The sequence below is a fragment of the Pygocentrus nattereri genome, chromosome 18 (assembly GCF_015220715.1).
Source record: "Pygocentrus nattereri isolate fPygNat1 chromosome 18, fPygNat1.pri, whole genome shotgun sequence".
NCBI lineage: Eukaryota > Metazoa > Chordata > Actinopteri > Characiformes > Serrasalmidae > Pygocentrus > Pygocentrus nattereri.
In genome coordinates this window covers 38,239,279-38,259,340 of record NC_051228.1, presented here as the reverse complement: position 1 = coordinate 38,259,340, position 20,062 = coordinate 38,239,279, and the positions used below count along the sequence as shown (strand labels likewise).

The window sequence follows — 20,062 nt, the reverse complement described above, 5'->3', positions numbered from 1 at the left end:
GTTCCTAATATGGGCATAACGAGGACTACAGAATGACGCAAGACTACAGTGGTCTATATTGATATCATTCTGCATGCCTAAAATCCAAGCTGCCTGAATACTGATGTTATACTAGAAGGTCCCACAAACCTCATAGTTTGTTTTGACTGGGTTTTTGTTCCATTTTCTTAACTTAATCACATTCGTACACAGAATACAAACGTTAACCAAACAGAAAACAGATCGAGAAAGCAAACTTGCCATTTTTACGGATTTTAAACTTTTCTTTTAAAGCAATTTGGAGCAGCCAGTAAATGACAGATCACAGTTAAAGAGGAATTCCACCCATTTTTCAAAATTTCTGAATAATATTTGAAATTTCATTCGGACGCCAAGTCAGAACAGTTCACAGTGGTGGTCATAGGAACCAGACGTCTGAGGTGTTTGACGAGTCTTAAAGCTCCCTCACAAAGTCACACACGGTGAGATGCTTTTATGATGGCGTTGCTGTAAGATTTTGGACTAAAAGGTTTTTATGGGTTTCAGGGTTTTATGGAACAAGAAGGGCATGGTAAGGCAACAGTCGCCAAATCAAATATAGTTTCTCTGATATTTTAATAAGCAGATATTAAACACACCATGATTTAATATCATCAACATTACATCTAAACATTAAGACACAGAAGGCATGGGTAGGTTCACTGGTCATTCTGGGTGATCAATAAAATGGCTATATTTGCATTGTAGATGTCATGACCTCCTGATTCCTATCGCCACCACTGTAAAGAAACCAGGCAACAGGTTGAACCATTGACTTCAAAAACCTCCGAGTGACCATTTGTATTTCAACCACTAATGTTGTACAAATTTCGGGAAAAAAAGTGGAATTTCCTTTTAACTATGAGGTCCAACTTTCCATAACTTGGCAACAAGAACACCGCTATTTTATGGGAATTACATCCTGTAAAATCAGGATACATCACTAAAAATGAAAAGCAATATCTTGGTATGTCAATATGACGGTATACTGGTACCAACGACACCATTCAGCCCTGTTAAAGTGCTCCAGAGACATGTTAAAGTATATTTATGGCTGATAAAGTGCAAGTTATCTTAAATGGAGACTGTTCTCAACCATCATGCTTTACAAATTACCCATCCGTTACAAATCTGCCAACTTTTGTAGCATTTGGCATCACGTGATGTACGAAATTTCAAAAACTCATGGGAACTCAAATAAGTTAATGTGGAAAACCACACTTTATTACATAAAATATACAGAGTACGCTTAAGGAAACAGGAGTAATTAGTGCTTGTATCCCTTTAACATGTAAACTGTACAATAAAATATCGCCATAAAAAGTTAAACACAAATAAATATCACCCAGTTTTGCATATAGGATTCACTAATGACACCATGGTCACATCCCAAAACAAGTCCATATTTGTCTTGGGCCACAGTGTTCACTGTGAAACAGAGGTCTGTGTGATTCCACGAGAGTAAAACTCTGTCAAACGTAAAAACAAAGCAAGTTTCCAGTTTCTCGGCACCTAAGCGTCTGCTCTGTGGGAGTCACCTACAGAAGCAGGCCTTCCTCTCTCCCCAAAGCGCCTGAAGAAGGTGACCAGGGCGGAAGGCTCTTGCCTTTTGGCCAGCAGAGGCTCTTGGCTTCGTCTCTGGAAGAGAACCCCCAGACGGAAGCCGGGGGCTGAATTTGGGGCTTCTGAGCCCACGGACGCAGACCTTAACAGAGGAGCACCTGAGGGACAGTCCAGTATGTGAGGAGTTCTTACTCCTGTGTCCGTCAGCACAGAGGTAGACACACTGTGCTCATACGACCGGCACTTGTGCACTAGTGGAGGTGGCTTGCCACGCACAGGCGTGTCTGGGAGTGCCCACACGCCGTCGTCCAGTTCTTCGTCCCTGGTGGCCAGGGTGAAGGAGTGCCTACGGTGGGGCGTGCTTCTGGGAGAGATGTGTGGGCTGAGGACGGTCCAGGGCGAGCTCAGGCACTCGAGGCCGTTGTGCAGTTCCACCTCCCGCATCCCTTTGTGGACAGGAGATGAGAAAGTGTCCAAGTAAGTTCTAGGGTGTTCTGGAGCAGGGTCTCCTTTCAGACTGCCACGGCTACTCTGGCGCTGCAGAACCTTTCGAGAAACTTCAGGGACCTGAGCTGGCTCTTTTTGACTGTTCACTTGAACATCTCCGTCTTGGTCAATGCTCTCTTCTTCAGACAAGACAGGGTTTTGTGGAGTTAGAATGCTCTTGCGGCAGCTTGGCTTGCGGTCGACACTTTTAGGAGTCCTCTTGTTGTCTATGCATGGCCCTCTCCTAAAGCCAGCTGGTGTCTGTTGATTGTCCACAGCACTGGGCGTGTCCTCTTTGGTCTGAAAGCTCTGGTCCAGTTCTCGGAGCTGTTCACCATCTAAAATGTCAGAATCCTTCTTCTCAGTTTTGGTAGGGCTGTCTAAAGCCATCTGTGAGGTTTCTTTCAGAGGGTTATTACTGTTGAGCAGATCTGTCGGACTTTCTCGGTTGGATGAAGGCTGCCTTCTGCGTGCAGGACGGTCAGTGAGGAAGCTGGTCAAGATAGACTCCAGGGCCGAAGCGTCCACATCAGAGTCACGACTGGTGCAGGTGCCAATGGAGCGGCGTTTGGCTGCCCGCTTGAGCACCTCCCTCTCCCTCTGCTGCCGCCGCCGCTTCTCCACTGCCTCCCGTTCACCGTTCTCCTGATGAACACAAGTGGAGGAGTGTTTTACTCATATATACTCAGTTAAATTGATTCAAAAAGATTAGTTCGATTTCAAAGTGCCATATTTTTACAACCGTGAGGCACCTAGGAACCAATCGCAATCGCAACTGAAGGAAGGGTTCATAGAGTGTCAGCATGACAGTGAACCTCCAACAGCTCCAAGAGCAATCGCCGGTGGCACCTACAGTGCCAAAAAACGGTCACCAGCATCACCAGATCTCACGCCGCGTGACTTTTTGTGGGGTCACTTTAAGGATCCCGTTTATGTGCCACTCCCAACAACACTGGACGATCGCCGAAATTACACTGAAAGAGCCGTGAGTACAGAGACACCAGACATGCTCAATCGAGTAAAAATAAATAAATAAATAAATAAGTTGATGAGACAAAATATTAATCTTCCGACTGCACTATTCCCATTTAAATACAGATGAAAATGGGTTTACAGATGACTGCTTTTTGTTTTTAACTTGCAATTGGTACTTCTAGATGCATCCTCAGCCGTCTTAAACAATACAAATTATTATCCCGAATTAATAATAGCTCATTGAAAGCTTAGTAATGTTTGAAGGAAATAAAAATCTCAGATATTATGAGGAAACTGTGTCTTGCATTTTGTAGTTTATATATTAGCATATTTTATCTTATTCCTAGTTTCATCTTTTTTTGTTTATGCACCGTTAGAATTGTTGCCCAATTTCGTTGTACAGTGTGTAATGACAAAGAATCTTGAAAAGGAAAAAAAAAATTATATATATATGGTAGTGTGGCATTTTAGCCACCAGAGCTGCTAGAGTCACCAGAGCTCCATCTCTGTTGGCTGATCTCACCCTCACCCTCGTGAACTGATCCTCCTGCTGCTGCTGCATTAACTCAAACTATCTAATTAACCGTTGCTCCACCTGTTTTCCCCCGTTTTGTGTTCTAATATTTTATAACACTGTTTGCTGTCTGGTGTGGTCCAGAGGAGGATGGGTTCCCCTTTTGAGTCTTGGTTCCTCTCATGGTTTCTTCCTCTTAGGGAGTTTTTCCACTGCCACCGTCGCCACTGGCGACGCTCACGGGGGCTCGGACAAAGTATGAGCAAAGTACTGTGAAAGCATGCAAAACTTGGCTCTTAGGGCGGTCATGGGCTGGAGGTTAGGGAACAAGGCCCTGTGACCAGATGGTCACCGGTTCGATCCCCAGAGCCGACAGTACATGGCTGAGGTGTCCTTGAGCAAGACACCTAACCCCCAACTGCTCCCCGGGTGCTGTGGATAGGGCTGCCCACCGCTCTGGGCAAGTGTGCTCACTGCCCCCCAGTCTGTGTGTGCTCACTAGTGTGTATGTGGTGCTTCAACTTCACGGATGGGTTAAATCTAAATGAGGTGAAAACTAATAAGAGTCCATTTTAACATTTCAGGTGGAGAAGCTCATTAATTTTGCCATCTATTTTATTATGGTGATCCTAGAACTTCCAGCAAGCACAATCTTGACTTTCTATAAACAGAAAAAAATGATACCAACTAAATTATCACCTGTACAGCTTTCTCAAACTTCTCACAGAAGGAGTGGAAGATGGAGCAGCACTCCTCCAGTTTGAAGGTGGCAGGATCTTCACAGAAGTATTCGGCCACTGAGTCGCTGATGGAATCGAGCGTTTGCAGAGAGGCCTCCATGTCCGCAAGCCGATTGTCAGCCATCTGCGCAAAGTGTAAAATTATGAAATCACCTGCTCACCTCAGATTTTATGTTAGGAGTACTGCATGTGTCAAACAGGCCAGTCTCACCCTGAGAAATTCCTCCATTTGACATTGGAGATCAGGCTGTTTACTGGCACAGTCCCTCGCTTTTTTAATTTTCTCCGCTTCTCTTTGAAGGTCGGCCTCCACTTCTTGTTTCTGGATCCTGCAGGAGATATACATGATGTGTGGAGACCAATGCATATTTCTGCTTATTATAACACTGAATTAAACCAATGTAAAGTTACCTTGAAGCTTCTCCAATGTGTTGGAGCTGCTTTGGAAAGTTCAGTAAGGCACTGTCAATCTGCTGGGCTTGCTGAGGTTGAAAGAGGGTGACAATGGAAAGCAGGTAAAGCTACACAGAGAGCAAAATGCACTGAAATGTACACAAATTACCAGATACAGGGCGATTCAAAAAGATTCATCCAATTACAAAGCACCACATTTTTACAACCATGAGGCGTCTAGGAACCAATCACCATCCAACTGTAAGAGGGGGCCATAGAGTTTCTGACTGGCTCCTTCAGTCTGAGAGGAGCTGAGACCCCTGAGCAGAACGTTCTGCGTTCTCCACGTCAATCAGAGTGAATCCGTCAGAACTGAGCAGCGGGATTTTCATCAGCAGTGAAGCTCCAGCAGCTCAGAGCGTTCGGCGCTGGTTCCACAGCACTGGATGATCTCCGAAATCCCACTGAAAGAGCCGTGAGAGCAGCGACGCCCGACACGCTCAGTCCAGTCTGGGATGAGTTTGACTGTGGTGTTGATGTCGTCCGTCCAGCTGGAGGAGGTTCAGACTGAGACCTTGTACAGTTACATAATAAACTTTATCCTCATTTAAACCGTTTACAGCTCACTGCACTGATCTGTAACGATTTACAAGTGAAATCAATCACTTTGAATCACCCTGCATACAAGGTTATTTTAGAAATATTATATTACCATTGCCACATAGTGCATAAGGTTCAGGCCAGGTTTATTAGCTTTGGTGTCCACCAGCCTCAGCAGAGAAGTCATCCTGAATCCTATAGCACGACCAGCGTAGCCACCCTGAACAAATGGAAACAGTAATTTTCAGATGAAAAGACATGTAAACATGCAAAAGAAGTCATATCTAAAATATAAAAAGGCCTAATAGCAAAGAAATGAAGTTCGACAGAATATATAAAAAAAAAACCAAACACAGGAGAGAGAGAGAGAGAGAGAGAGAGAGAGAGAGAGAGAGAGAGAGAGAGAGAGAGAGAGAGAGAGAGAGAGAGAGAGAGAGAGAGAGAGAGAGAGAGAGAGAGAGAGAGAGAGAGAGAGAGAGAGAGAGAGAGAGAGTAGTATTACCATTTCAAACGAAATATGGCTCAAGATTCGTGAGTTACAGTGGAAATGTACTAATTCGCATGTCTGGAGAGAATTTGGGTGGAAGTGTGTTACTCGATTTTTTGGGGAGCGGGAAGTCGGCCACTGGCATGTATTTTGGAAATATGTACACATGTATTTTGGGCTCAATATGAAGACATTTTTGGATAGAGTTGCACTGAAAACTATATTTACTTTAAAATTTCTCTGTCAATTTGACACTTTTCCTATGGGTACTATATTTCGATGCAACAAGATCAGAGAAATATTTTTTTAGTTTTTTATTTATATTTACATTATATTATAATATTTATGTCTGAGTTACAAGATGTATTAAAGGATGTATAATTGGAAATTCTGTGTTGTCATTGCACGGTTTTCAAATGTCTCCCTTACAATTAAAAAACTGCAAAAGCCCAGAACACATGACTTCCTGAAATTAATTTCTGAAAATAGTGTTAATTCTTTCTGATATGACAGATTCAGAACACCTAGACCAACAGAATTAAATACACTATACTGCCAAAAGTATTCGCTCGTCTGGTTTCACACGCATATGAACTTGAGTGAGCTCCCATTCTTAATCCATAGGGTTTATTATGATGTTGGTCCACCCTTTGCAGCTATAACAGCTTCAGCTCTTCTGGGAAGGCTTTCCACAAGGGTTAGGAGTGTTTATGGGAATTTCTGACCGTTCTTCCAGAAGCACATTTGTGAGGTCAGACACTGATGTTGGACGAGAAGGCCTGGCTCACAGTCTCCGCTCTAATTCATCCCAAAGGTGTTCTATGGGGTTGAGGTCAGGACTCTGTGCAGGCCAGTCAAGTTCTTCCACACCAAACTGGCTCATCCACGTCTTTATGGACCTGCTTTCTGCACTGGTGGGCAGTCATGTTGGAACAGGAAGGGGCCGTCCCCAAACTGTTCCCACAAAGTTGGGAGCGTGAAATTGGGGCCGAGCCCAACTCCTGAAAGACACCCCAACACCATGATCCCCCCTCCACCAAACTTTACACTCGGCACAATGCAGTCAGACAAGTACCGTCTCCTGGCAACCGCCAAACCCAGACTTGTCCATCGGATTTCCAGACGGAGAAGCGTGATTGGTCACTCCAGAGAACACGTCTCCACTGCTCTAGAGTCCAGTGATGGCGCTTTACACTGCAATGAATATACAAATTCCCATAAACACTCCTAACCCTTGTGGAAAGCCTTCCCAGAAGAGTTGAAGCTGTTATAGCTGCAAAGGGTGAGCCGACATCATATTAAACCCTATGGATTAAGAACGGGACGTCACTCAACCTCATGTGCGAGTGAAGCTAGACGAGCGAATACTTTTGGCAATATAGTGTATACGGTCTCTATATTTTGTGTATATTTCAGTTTGTTTTTTACTTCATGTACAGTGGCTACCTGAGCCTCACCACAAGCATTTCAATGCATACGTTTCCTGACATGTAGTGCAAATGACAAACTTTAAACTTTAATTAGAAACTTTGTTATAATCCCACTGACAGTGGACTGTGGAATATTTAGTAGTGAGGAAATTTCACGACTGGACTTGCTGCACAGGTGGCGTCCGGTCACGGCACCACGCTGGAATTCACTGAGCTCCTGAGAGCGACCCATTCTTTCACTAATGTCTGTAGAAGCAGTCTGCAGGCCTAGGGGCTCGGCTTTATACACCTGTGGCCATGGAAGTGACTGGAACACCTGGATTCAGTGGTTTGGATGGGGGAGTGAACACTTTTGGAAATATAGTGTAGCTTAACAAAATTAAGCAGGTGCGATTAAGGTGGAGCTACACAGCCCACACTCACAGCGTTCATGTAATTTCCAGCTTTCAGCACAAGTCGAATGATAGAATGAAGATCATCACATGTCAGCAGCTCTGGAACATCACAGAAAGTTTAAGAGAAGTTAAAGAAGATCAACTTTGGTCATAATTAGGGTCATAATTCTTTTTTTTTCATATGGGTTAGTCATTCCAACTGGCAGAAAGCAGGAATGGAGGCATGGAGGGGAAACGTACCACCAGCTGCTTCAGTCATGACAGAAATGGAGTTTGTGGCCTCCTCTATGAAGGGGCCGAATTCTTCCCTGAGGAGCAGACTCTCGAGTCGTTCTTCATACCTGGAAACACCACGCAAAACATCTCAGGGACTGTCCAGCATCTCATTTGCTAAATGTAGTCTATTCTCATGCAGTAGTTCAAACTTCCGAAATATCCCTTGAACACCTGAACCAACTTACAAGAAATACTAACTGAACAAGACCTTATTAAAGTAGTCAGGTCTACAATACTTCAGGACAAGACTGAGAGCCACCAAACTAATGAATACTAAAGAAAAAAAAACCCACGAAAAAATAAATAAAACAAAAACACACACTGGGCTTCAGAACAGTGCCCATTCCTGCAAAACTCACCCTGGAATTTTGACCAGCATCAGCAAGAAGCGGTCAGCCTCTGCCAGCTGAGACACGTCACCACTGAATGACAACAGCTTCTTCAACTGGAACATAAACACAAGCATATATTCTAACTGTTACTGGACAAATCAGAAAGGGAGAGACTAATTGGGAGATGCAGGGCTGTCTTGATTATATTCAGTGGCGTCTCTGGCACAGAAAGCCTGGTGGGGCACAGTAAACTGTCGGGGCAGCGGCGACTCGCCAACCAAACTCCACACAAACCTGATCCAAACACAAACGCACTCCATCAGTGAAATCACACATTCACGGATTACCGTAACGGTGCAGGAGTGCATGTGGAGACGGGAATATGAGTGATATGATGACAACATTAGATCTCACAGAACCTGGTTACACAGCATCGCATTATAAATCAGTGCTGCTTTCCGGGAATTAGGAATAACACGCCTTGTAATAATGCAGAATGACTCACTAGTGATGCTGCTTGAAAAGATGCACGACAATCTTTCATCTGGCTAAAACGTTTTTTTTTAAAGTTCTCTCAAAGTCCACCAATCCATGAATGAATTCGAGTGATAGCAGAGCGAGGGCAGGCAAGGAAAGCAGGAGAGTGTTTATAGCTACACGCACAGTTAGCCATGTTTTTCGCTTGAACCTCTCTGGACTGAAGGAGCCGTTTTTGGCCTTTCCAGACTGAATGATGTTGAAATCCTCGGTCTGGTGTGTCCCAAACGTTTAATCTCTAATTTCTGCTCGAATGGCTGGAACCAAATTAAATGTTTTCAACTTGACTCATTATACTGCCTCGCTGTTATGCGTCGCTACCACAACTGATGAATTATGGCAAGCTGCAGAACAACGTCCACACAGTAAACAACGTAACTAAATGTCTAGACATGCGCAAATTCATCATGTTTTATTGGCTGCTCTCAGCACGGGGCCAAAAGTGTTGAACAAGCGCTGTGTGATTGTAACTGCTCACTTGGTTAGACGAGCACTAAGGAGCCCCACGCTCACCAAACGGAGACTCATAGGAGAAACAGATCGACTACCGGCGTTTACACAACAGGTACAGGACGGTATTTGGGATACGGTGTGATATTGATCATGTCATTCAGCAAGCAACATCTGGCGTGTCCAGGCCCCACCAGCCCCTGATGCAGAGACACCACTGATTACATTTATAGTCAGGTGTTTTTTTTTTAAAAAAAAAGGCCAAACAAGCATGCATAGCTTTTAAAAAATGAAAAAGAAGCATATAAACAAGTATGTGAGCCTTAACTGCATGCAAAATGGGAATGAGACTGGACAAGGTCACAAAAGCACTGTGTGTTCCTAATAAGCTCAGTTTCAACACGGCTACATGATCTTGGGGCTGCACTGCACAGTTCACCTCCACATCATCAGGCAGCAGCTTGCTCAGCTCTTTCAATCTTCCAGCAGCAAACCGCATGTTTCCCTGCCGCACATCCTCCACGATTTCTTGCATCGGCCTGCAGGGGGAACCAAGGCACAATTAATTATGACCAAATAACTTTGCCTTTCAATCAGACAGCTGTATAAGGCAGAGCCGTGTAGTTCTAGCCCTAACACACCACAGTCCAGCCTGGCGTCATTACACTTTGAGGGAAGATTACAGGTAAGGCTGGGCGTCGGTCAGAATTGTGATTAATATAAAGGATCTGTGCAGGAATATGTATGACTTCACAAAATACAAATTCCTGAATGATTTTTTTTTTGATACCACCTTTTTATTTACAAACTGAAAACTGGCTTAAGCCAGAAAAGACCGAGTTGCTGAAAGATGTCATATTTACTAATCACAATGAACTGCAGACTCTGCCAAGACTAGTGTTAAAGCATGTTGGAACAGGAAGGGGCCGTCCCCAAACCGTTCCCACAAAGTTGGGAGCATGAAATTGTCCAAAATCTGAAGCTTTAAGAGTTCCTTTCACTGGAACTAAGGGGCCGAGCCCAACTCCTGAAAAACAGCCCCACACCATGATCCCCCCTCCACCAAACTTTACACTCAGCACAATGCAGTCAGACAAGTACCGTCTCCTGGCAACCGCCAAACCCAGACTCATCCATAGGATTACCAGACGGAGAAGCATGATTGGTCACTCCAGAGAACACGTGTCCACTGCTCTAGAGTCCAGTGGCGGCGCTTTACACCACTGCATTCCACGCTTTGCACTGTGTTTGGTGATGTAAGGCTTGGATGCAGCTGCTCGGCCATGGAAACCCATTCCATGAAGCTCTCTACACCTCTGCCTTCTATGCTGTAGACTGGGGTTCAGTCCCTGGCCTGGGTAAGAACTCTGCACTTGAGTTCTTGGGCAAGACACCCAACACTACCTTTGCCTTCCAGTGCAAACTGATTAAATTGTAAGGCACTCTGGATAACAGCGTCAGCCAAATGCTGTAAATGTAATGTAATAGTTGTACTAACTCAAAATACTAAATAAAATGTACTGCTAGGTTAAACGAGACCATCACTAACAAATTCATACTGTATTGCAGAGACTTGATAAGGCATGTCAACAATGTCTTAACCAACTTAATGTTACCCCATCGTGCCAAATGTTGACAGTTCAGCCCAGAGTGCAAAAGCAGTCTCTATAGTTTATCCACCACAGAACCACACGCACCTCAGCAGGCAGGAACCCGCTAACTCCGCTCTCTCTCAAGAGTGATTACCAATCAGTACTGACTGAGATGAGGTACCAAAATTTAGAAAACAAGTAGAAACTCAAAGGAAGGTAGGCTGAGGAGAATGACATCACAGGCAGAAAGGGAAACCAGGTGGAAAGATGAGCCCAATATGCAAATATATCCCTGCTGTCGGAACAAAACCTCGTATCTCCACTTTTGTCGATTCTCAGTTTTTGACACAGTTTGAAAACGCCTGTTGGCCTTTATACTGCATGCAAATACTCATGAAGGATGGGCCAAAATAAACAGCCAAAAATGACTTGGAAAAAATTCTGGTTCCATTGACTTACATTGAAAGTAATGAAGGGGTTTTCCCTTCTCCTGTAAACATTTATCAGTGTCCATATGTGATGCAAGTACAGCGGAGTCTAAACTAAACTGCAATAAGTTTACTGAACTCAAACATCCCATCTGAATGTCAAAGAAAAAACACATTTTTTGAAAATGTCAATCATTTAAATGTAAATATTTATGCTGTCCATCCGAAATTCACTAGAAACTCCAACAGCTCAACCACTGAATCAACTGATATTTTAGCTAAAATTATTAGAACATATTCTGCTTGGGCTGAGGCGGCCAAGCTACTCCTGATAGGCCTCCGGCTATTACATGGGCTCGGCAACCAGCAGATTATTCTAAAACTAGGACTAAAAACAGTCTCTCATTCATTACAGGTGTGCATGTACAGTTAGAAAAGGGGAAAACAAACCAGCCACTACATGTTCAACCATCTTAAAAAACAACATTATTGGCCTGTGTGTGTGTGTGTGTGTGTGTGTGTGTGTGTGTGTGTGTGTGTGTGTGTGTGTGTGTGTGTGAGAGAGAGAGAGAGAGAAGTACACTTAAATAAAAGCAGTGAGTAAAACACATTCAGATGAACCCAAAATATGCTACAAACCATCTCACTCAAAATGACAGAGTAACTATTTACCAGATGATCTTACTCCAACTTTCTGTAGTATTTGTGTTCACTTATCTCTCTCTTTAAGATGTGCAGTTAGGCTTTACAGTGCAGCAATGAGCTGTGGAGCAAAGGAACAGCGTTTTCTAGAATGATTGAGCTGGATCTGTGATCCAGAACTAATCATCCAACATCAGTACCTGGTCTCATTAGTGCTCCTGCTGCTGAATGCAATCAAATCCTCAGAACATTTCCCACATTTAGCGTAAAGCCTTGTCCGAAAAATGCAGCAGAGGGGGGGCAAACTCCTTTGTTACACTCTTGATTTCAGAAGAAACACTGGATGAGCAGGTGTCCACAAACTTTTGGCCACATTGTGTAGTTTCTTCTGTTAAACGTACGTTCGGACACTGAAAAATGAACAGCTTTACATAATGGCTGTTCTGACTGGAAATGAAAAGCAAAAGGGTGGTCTCCTACTTTCTTCACAGCACAGCAAGTGTAGCAGCAGCAGCGTTTAAATACAGCACTTATCTGGCCCACAATTACATTACAGTCACCAGAGCTGGACGAAGTACACAAACCATGCAGTTAAAGTAAATAAAACGAAATGGTGTTTGTAGAAATTCAGAAAAAAGCCGCGTCAGTCTCGACTGCATATGTGGACATATTTCTATATTGAGCTCTATTTACACAAAGTTAGGTTAGTTCATCATTTATGTTGAACAGACTCTCCCAAAGTTTTACGCTGCTGCGCTGACGTTGAACCGCGTGCTGCACTGGGTCGGTATGACCAACAGGTCAAAACCAGCTCTAAACAAAGTGACCGCTGGGCCCTGATTGGTGCTCTGGCTTTGCGCTTCTTTCGTTTTGACATGTGACGTTTTTATACACACAGAAACCAAAAGGAACGACAGATTTCTCAAAATGTAGGAGGAAAAAGTCGGATATTAGACTCTGAAATGTAGTGGAGTGAAAGGAAAAAGTCCAGAACGGAGAAACTTCAGTACAGATACACCAAAAATACTAAAGTACAGAAACTAATTACATTTACTCAGTTACTCAGTTACTGTCCAGCACTGGCAATCACTTGCAAAAGTTCAGGTATTCCTGGTCAAATTACACGTTTTGTGAAAGTGTAAACACGCATCCTCTACAGGGAACATTTAAATATGGCATTTTTGTGCCAAAATTTTGTGCATAGTTTATATTTAATTGCTGAGATTTACATATCGGAGGGGAAATATTAAAACATAAAATGTGCCACATTTCACATTGTTACGTTTTTCTTCTAATATGTTAAAGTTGACCTTCAGTCAGTAGTTCTGCGTGAAAGAAATTAAGTTGTGTTCGCTGTAGAGGACGTGTGGTATTTTCACTTCGAAAATCAACAGGGTAATTAGACCAGGAGTGCCCAAACATTTGCATGCAACAGTATTCACATCATAACACCACAACAAAGACCGGCCAAGACCAGAATAATAAACGGGCAGATTACTGATCATGTTTGAAGCAAAAGATCCGCCAATTCTGATCGTGCGCCGTCAAAGTGTGTACATAACTAAACAGGTTTAACTGTAGGACAGATATCATTGGGCAGGATGTAGATCCACAAACAAGCACTGTAAACTCAATTGTTTGAGAAACTAAGCCCCTCCCCCTGGAAGGGAACACCTAGAAGACCAGCCTGAACGATTCGCATTTGTCCACACTCTTTACTGCACTATTCCTGAGCTACAAGACATTTTTGGCCGTATCTCCAACAACTACAAGAAAACTAAACAACTAGTCCTCATATCGGTCATCAATTAAGCATTAGCACTAATCAGACAACGCTTGTGGTCCACGCCACACCTAAGATGAGGTAAGTAACTGGCTGCTGTGCAACCTGCAGCACTGATCACTCCAGAGCTGTGCAGGAAACAGTGGATGAAGTACACAAACCCTGTACCTGAGTTAAAGTCGAGACCCCCAAGGTAAAATATTCCTCCAGTAGAAGTAGAAGTTCCTCCCTTTAGACCTCCACTTGAGTAAAAGTACTAAAGTATTTCCCTTCAAATGTACTTAAGTATAAAGTAAAAGTACTAAAAGAGTAATTCTGGCTCTGATGTCCTGTTATCATTTTTATAACCAGACTGGCTTCATGAACTCATTTCAGGTGAAAGTCCTCCAGCGTCTCTCTTGGTAAACCAGTCTTTTAATAGAACGTCATTAATTAGTGACGCTGACGTCTATTAAAATGATCAGAAGCACAAAACACTGAAGGTAAACAGTTTCCATCAGGGAGAACCGAGTGGCTCTGAAATCACTTTTTACACACAAGCAAAGTTTCAGTTTCAGATTTATTTACAACTTAGTTCCAAGTTTAAGTTGAATAAAAACTGGCTTTAAACTCAGGATCACAGATGAGCTCCTTTACTATGTTGATCTGTAGGCGTCTGTTCATAAACATAAACCAGCCCAAACTCATTTACTATAAAATGAAATGGTGTTTGTAGAAATTCAGAAAAAAGCCGCGTCAGTCTCGACTGCATATGTGGACATATTTCTATATTGAGCTCTATTTACACAAAGTTAGGTTAGTTCATCATTTATGTTGAACAGACTCTCCCAAAGTTTTACGCTGCTGCGCTGACGTTGAACCGCGTGCTGCACTGGGTCGGTATGACCAACAGGTCAAAACCAGCTCTAAACAAAGTGACCGCTGGGCCCTGATTGGCGCTCTGGCTTTGTGCTTCTTTCGTTTTGACATGTTACGTTTTTATACACACAGAAACCAAAAGGATCGACAGATTTCTCAAAATGTAGGAGGAAAAAGTCGGATATTAGACTCTGAAATGTAGTGGAGTGAAAGGAAAAAGTCCAGAACGGAGAAACTTCAGTACAGATACACCAAAAATACTAAAGTACAGAAACTAATTACATTTACTCAGTTACTCAGTTACTGTCCACAACTGCCAGGAAACATCTGGAGAGCGAATAAGTCTCAAAACTTCACTTCTGTTCAAAAACTCACCTTTTAAACTGCTTCAGGAAAATCCCAATATTCATACTTTTCTTCGAGTTGACGATTGAGATCTGTTGGAGAGAGAAAGTAAAAATAAAATCAACAAGGTGGAAAAAAAAACAGCTGCTGTTTACTTTGAATGATAAATTCAAATTATATTACACATCAGCGTCCAGGGCCAACTGCTGCAAGCTGACATCATTACTTTGGTACAGAACATTTTCTCTGTCTGTGCTGTTAGAAATGAAGGTTCTGTTCAGGTCCATTTCTCCTTCATGAAGGTACCAACAGTGTAAATGCTCCCTCAAAGCTCCAGCAGTGGTTCTAAGGTCTGATTGTGGAGCTTAAATCAGTTCCTCCAGGTGAAAAGTTGGTATTTGTACCTTTTCATAACCAAATGTTTTAAAACAGAGCAGTAGAGTAAAAGCCTGGAGGCGAGGCGAGGCGGGTGTGTGGAGTCAGTCCAGCTTAGAACAGATCATCTCAGTGGATTATGGTTCAGTTATGGTCCCTGACTAAAGGCACTGAGATGGAGCCTTGAGGGTTCAGTGAGTGTAGTGTGGAAAGGGATTGGTAAGCATCATTCAAACATCTGGAGTTATGATGGAAGCTCATGCAAAAGAGGAATTTTGAAAGCACACACAGCTGATTAAAAGTAGGAACAGTAGGAATCAACAATTAACGCATGACAACACACATTACCGGTTTCCACGGTCACAATCACTTATCAGTCTGAGGCACTTCTGCCCTGCAGATAAAGTCTTCCCTTTCACAGCGACTCAAACACAAACACGTCATTTAAACTGTGTTAATTGTCTTTACAGGATGAAACTAAAAGTATACAAGATGCTTGTAAAGTTTCATGGTCTTGTGACGAAGCTACGACCGTAGGCCACATCCACCTTCCTCCTATACACCCTTATAGATTTGCCCCATTGATTTGAGACACTTTAAACAAAAACAACATCAAAAATCAAACGAAATCTGGCCTCCTTGGCCTCTGACCACCTCGTTTCTACGCTCACCGTCCACTTTATCAGCTCCACTTACTGTAGAGCTGCACTCTGTAGTTCTACAGTTACAGACTGTAGTCCATCTGTTTCTCTGATACTCTGTTACCCTGTTCTTCAGTGGTCAGGACCCCCATGGACCCTCACAGAGCAGGTACTGTTTGGGTGGTGGGTCATTCTCAGCACTGCAGTAACACTGACGTGGTGGTGGTGTGTTAGTGTGTGTTATGCTGGTCTGAGTGGATCAGACACAGCAGTGCTGCTGGAGTTTTTAAAACACCGCAGCGTCACTGCTGGACTGTGAAAGGAAAGCGCATTGCGGCTGCTTCAACAGGTAAGGGATCGTGTTTCAACAGTGAATTAACTGACTGTGGTAACGTCGTGGCAGCGCTTCAGGGAAATTAAGTAGATAAACGAAATATTCTTCTACATGATGGAACAACTTTAACCAATGCTGCTGAAGCCTGGCCCCACCTTTCCAAACATACATTCTGCTGTTCAATGTTTGGTAGCACAATAGTCATGCAACACCCTTATGACTGTACACCTGCCACGGTCCCTTGCAACGGGCTTTGTCTGCTAGAGAAAACAGGGACAGCATACAGTACCAACCATGTCTGATTGCTGATTGGTCGACTGAAGGCCCCATACACTCTTCTTGACTGTCCCACCCCGCCGGGGTACCCGCTGCTGCTCGCTGTGGCTGAACAGCTCCTCGATGCTCGCTGTGTCCAGTGGGAAGTCCTCCAGCTTCCTCTGGGATGTCCACACGTTGCGTTTGCCCACAACGCTGTGCCGGGGGATGGTGTCCCAGTTGAAGTTGCGCATCCTGGAACGCCTGTGGACGGTGCGAGAGAAAGGGTCACCCCCAGAGGGCGCGGGTGGGGGCGGCGGAGGTGGTGGAGGTGGAGCCGGGGCAGGGGGCGGTGGAGGTGGAGGTCTAATGGATGAGGATTCATTTGGACAGGGAGGAGAAAAATCAGGAGGGTCTCTGGATAGTTGAGGTGGAGTTACGACTGCAACGCCATCCATTGGCAATGAAGGGACAGATATCTGAAGTACGACAGATGGAACTCGGAGGAAGAAGAGCAAAATTCAGGAGATCCAATTCTAGAATAAAGAGAAAAAAGTAAAATCAACAAAATATCAAGCCTGAATAGTTACAGGCATCAGGCGTAACGTTCTGACCACCTCCTTGTTTCTACGCTCACTGTCCACTTTATCAGCTCCACTGACCGTATAGCTGCACTCTGTAGTTCTACAGTTACAGACTGTAGTCCATCTGTTTCTCTGATACTCTGTTACCCTGTTCTTCAGTGGTCAGGACCCCCATGGACCCTCACAGAGCAGGGAGTATTTGGGTGGTGGGTCATTCTCAGCGCTGCGATAACACTGACGTGGTGGTGGTGTGCTAATGCATGTTGCGCTAGTGCGAGTGGATCAGACACAGCAGAGCTTCTGGAGTTTTAAACACTGCGTCCACTCACTGTCCACTCTATTAGACACTCCTACCTTGTCTGTCCACCTCGTAGATGTAAAGTCAGAGACGACAGCTCATCTGCTGCTGCACAGTTTGTGTTGGTCATCCTCTAGTCCTTCATCAGTGGTCACAGGACGCTGCCCACAGGACGCTGCCCACAGGACGCTGTTGGCTGGATATTTTTGGTTGGTGGACTGTTCTCAGTCCAGCAGCGACACTGAGGTGTTTAAAAACTCCAGCAGCACTGCTGTGTCTGATCCACTCAGACCAGCACAACACACACTAACACACCACCACCACATCAGTGTTACTGCAGTGCTGAGAATGAACCACCACCCAAACAGTACCTGCTCTGTGAGGGTCCATGGGGGTCCTGACCACTGAAGAACGGGGTAACAGAGTATCAGAGAAACAGATGGACTACAGTCTGTAACTGTAGAACTAGAAATGGACAATGAGCGTAGAAACAAGGAGTTTCCAATGTCCAGGCCCCTGGCCCATAACACGAGCTAACAAATGACTTCTTCACACCCACAGTCCACAGTTCACAGCAAACAAATGTTTCCGCTGATAAAAGAGTGACTGGGCAGGTAGGCATTTTAAAGTGATAGTGGTGGGAACTGACCACAGAGGCCAGATAGCTTCATGCACGGCTCGCATACTCATGCAAGGATCTCACCTTTACAGCTGGGTGTTAAATAAACCATTTGACATGGACAGGGACTGCTTTGCATGATTGGTGTCCCTGTAGGAAGCTACAGGCAGCCAACAGGCACCAAGAGCTGCGCAGTCCCATCAAAATGACCTCATGCTGGCCTGCATTAACAGTCCGTGGAGCTGGAGCTGCTTCACACTGGTCATATTCCACAGGTTTCACAGTTCTAGAGCAACTTTTCCTCAAGGTCCCAGCGGGAAAGCCCAGGTGAAAGGGAATGCCGACCGGTTAGAAGCTGAAAACCACCACCAACTCGCCAGCAAGTCACTGAAAGCAGCGAGCTTTCGACAAAAATAGAGATCACGCGATGAAGGAACAGCAGTCAGTAAAGCACACAGGCCCACAGAGACACATACCTGCAGTGGAACAGCCCGAAAGCAGCTACACGGCGAAACGGGGGAAGTTCTGACTGACATCCAGAACCGCTGCAGGTCTGAGAACCTGCCACACGCCATCACTCATGACGAAGGCGCTTTATCGATGCGCCTGGCCACGCCCCCTTCTCTCACACCGCCGCTCACCTGAGTAAAGGGGAATTCCACCCATCTTTTCAAAAACTCCTGCACGACCCAGTGGTCGAGACACGACGTCCTTCAGAGTGGTTTGATCTGAAATGAATCAATAGTAGAGAAACCTGACGACTCGGGTGTGTTTACAGTGGTGGTGATGGGAACCAGGGGTCCTGAGGTCTACAACACACATACAGGCATTTTACTTACTGTCCAGATCCACCAGTGAGAGTGTTATATGTCATGTTAGTGATAAATAAGGGAATATTTGCCTTAGAACACCCTTCATGTATCCATCTACCACACACACACTCTTTTTGGGTCACCGGGCCATCACAGAGACATATACACATTTACACTTAGGGGCAATTTAGCATCTTCAGCTCACCCGACTGCATGTGTTTGGACCGTGGGATGAAACTGGAGCACCTGGAGGAAAGGGAGAGGATTCTGGTCAGCCAGCTGGGAATCAAACCCAGACCCTTCTGTGAGGCGACAGCGCTAGCCGCTGCACCACCCCCAACTACCATGGATAGAACCCAGGAAAGGCCAAGTCCTTTAGGAGGAAGAATGAGGGCTGAGGATCGCCAGTTTGCCAGCAAATGTATAAGAAAATTACTGATATGTTTAAAAACACATTCACCAACCTTCTTAACCTGTGTGTGGTGTTGGTGTGTGTGTGCTACTCAGTGGTCTGGTTGACCCACTGCATTATTGTTTATTTAAATCAAGACATCCATAACAATTTGTGAAAATACCAGATGTTTAAAATATCACAAGTGTCCAGCGTAAGGTTCTCCTGTAGCAGCTGTAGCCAGTCAGCAGCCTGTCCATATTGTCCACCCTCACACACACACTAACAGCAGGCCATGTAGGAGGAGAACAGAGTGAAGGACACAGCACCTCCACACTTTTACTCCCCGCAGGTTCAGCCCAGCACCACATGTAATATAAACAGAAAAGGGGGTGTTCTGGTCGTCATGGCCAAAAAACATCAGGCCTGAATCTCAATTTAAAAATCAGTTTAAATTGCAATATTAGTCTGAAAATTCTCGATCTCGACAAATTGTTCAGTCTTACAGCAAAGACATGGCTGTGGACAAGCAGGGTGAGGGAGCTGGACTGGCCTGCCTGCAGTCCTGACCTGTCCCCCTGCACAGTTAACTTGCTTGCAGGAAAAACGGGACAGAATTAAACCTGAAACGCTTCATCGCTTGGTGTCCCTCACCATCGTGTAAGTGTTGTGAAAAGAAATGGCAGAAAATCAAAAACTGGACAGAACAACAGGTTATTAAGTCTATTATCTTATTTCCAGATGAGAAACGTGTAACGGTTTTACAGAAACATCCGAAGTCCAAAATGCCCTGAATACTGTCTTAACTGTGAGATGAACTCCAGAGCGTCTGAACTTCTGTCTCACCGTCTGGTTCTACTGCTTTACTCAGTGATGAGCAGCTCAGTTCACTATAACCAGCATAATGAC

At 44.4% G+C, this 20,062-nt stretch overlaps 1 protein-coding gene across 1 annotated transcript; it reads right to left on the bottom strand.

Annotated features, from left to right (window-relative positions):
- Window positions 1-1,216: 1,216 nt before the first annotated feature.
- fhdc3 (FH2 domain containing 3) lies at window positions 1,217-18,532 on the bottom strand. The gene is made up of 12 exons (XM_037547067.1): window positions 18,427-18,532; window positions 16,488-16,985; window positions 14,875-14,936; window positions 9,636-9,735; window positions 8,237-8,322; window positions 7,842-7,942; window positions 7,630-7,700; window positions 5,402-5,509; window positions 4,708-4,778; window positions 4,508-4,625; window positions 4,256-4,420; window positions 1,217-2,712 (listed from the first exon to the last, which is right to left on the bottom strand). Exons 2-12 carry the CDS (start codon window positions 16,905-16,907, stop codon window positions 1,531-1,533), a joined length of 2,484 nt encoding a protein of 827 aa, XP_037402964.1. The 5' UTR covers window positions 16,908-16,985; window positions 18,427-18,532; the 3' UTR covers window positions 1,217-1,530.
- Window positions 18,533-20,062: the final 1,530 nt, after the last annotated feature.

Bases quoted from the DNA above. Each gene is read 5' to 3' on its own strand.
- fhdc3 (XM_037547067.1), bottom strand. From the start codon at position 16,907: ATGGATGGCGTTGCAGTCGTAACTCCACCTCAACTATCCAGAGACCCT. The intron at 14,937-16,487 runs GTTGGTACTGTA...TCTCTCCAACAG, and splicing joins CCAATCAGCAATCAGACATG to ATCTCAATCGTCAACTCGAA. The intron at 7,701-7,841 runs GTACGTTTCCCC...GTGATGTTCCAG, and splicing joins CATGACTGAAGCAGCTGGTG to AGCTGCTGACATGTGATGAT.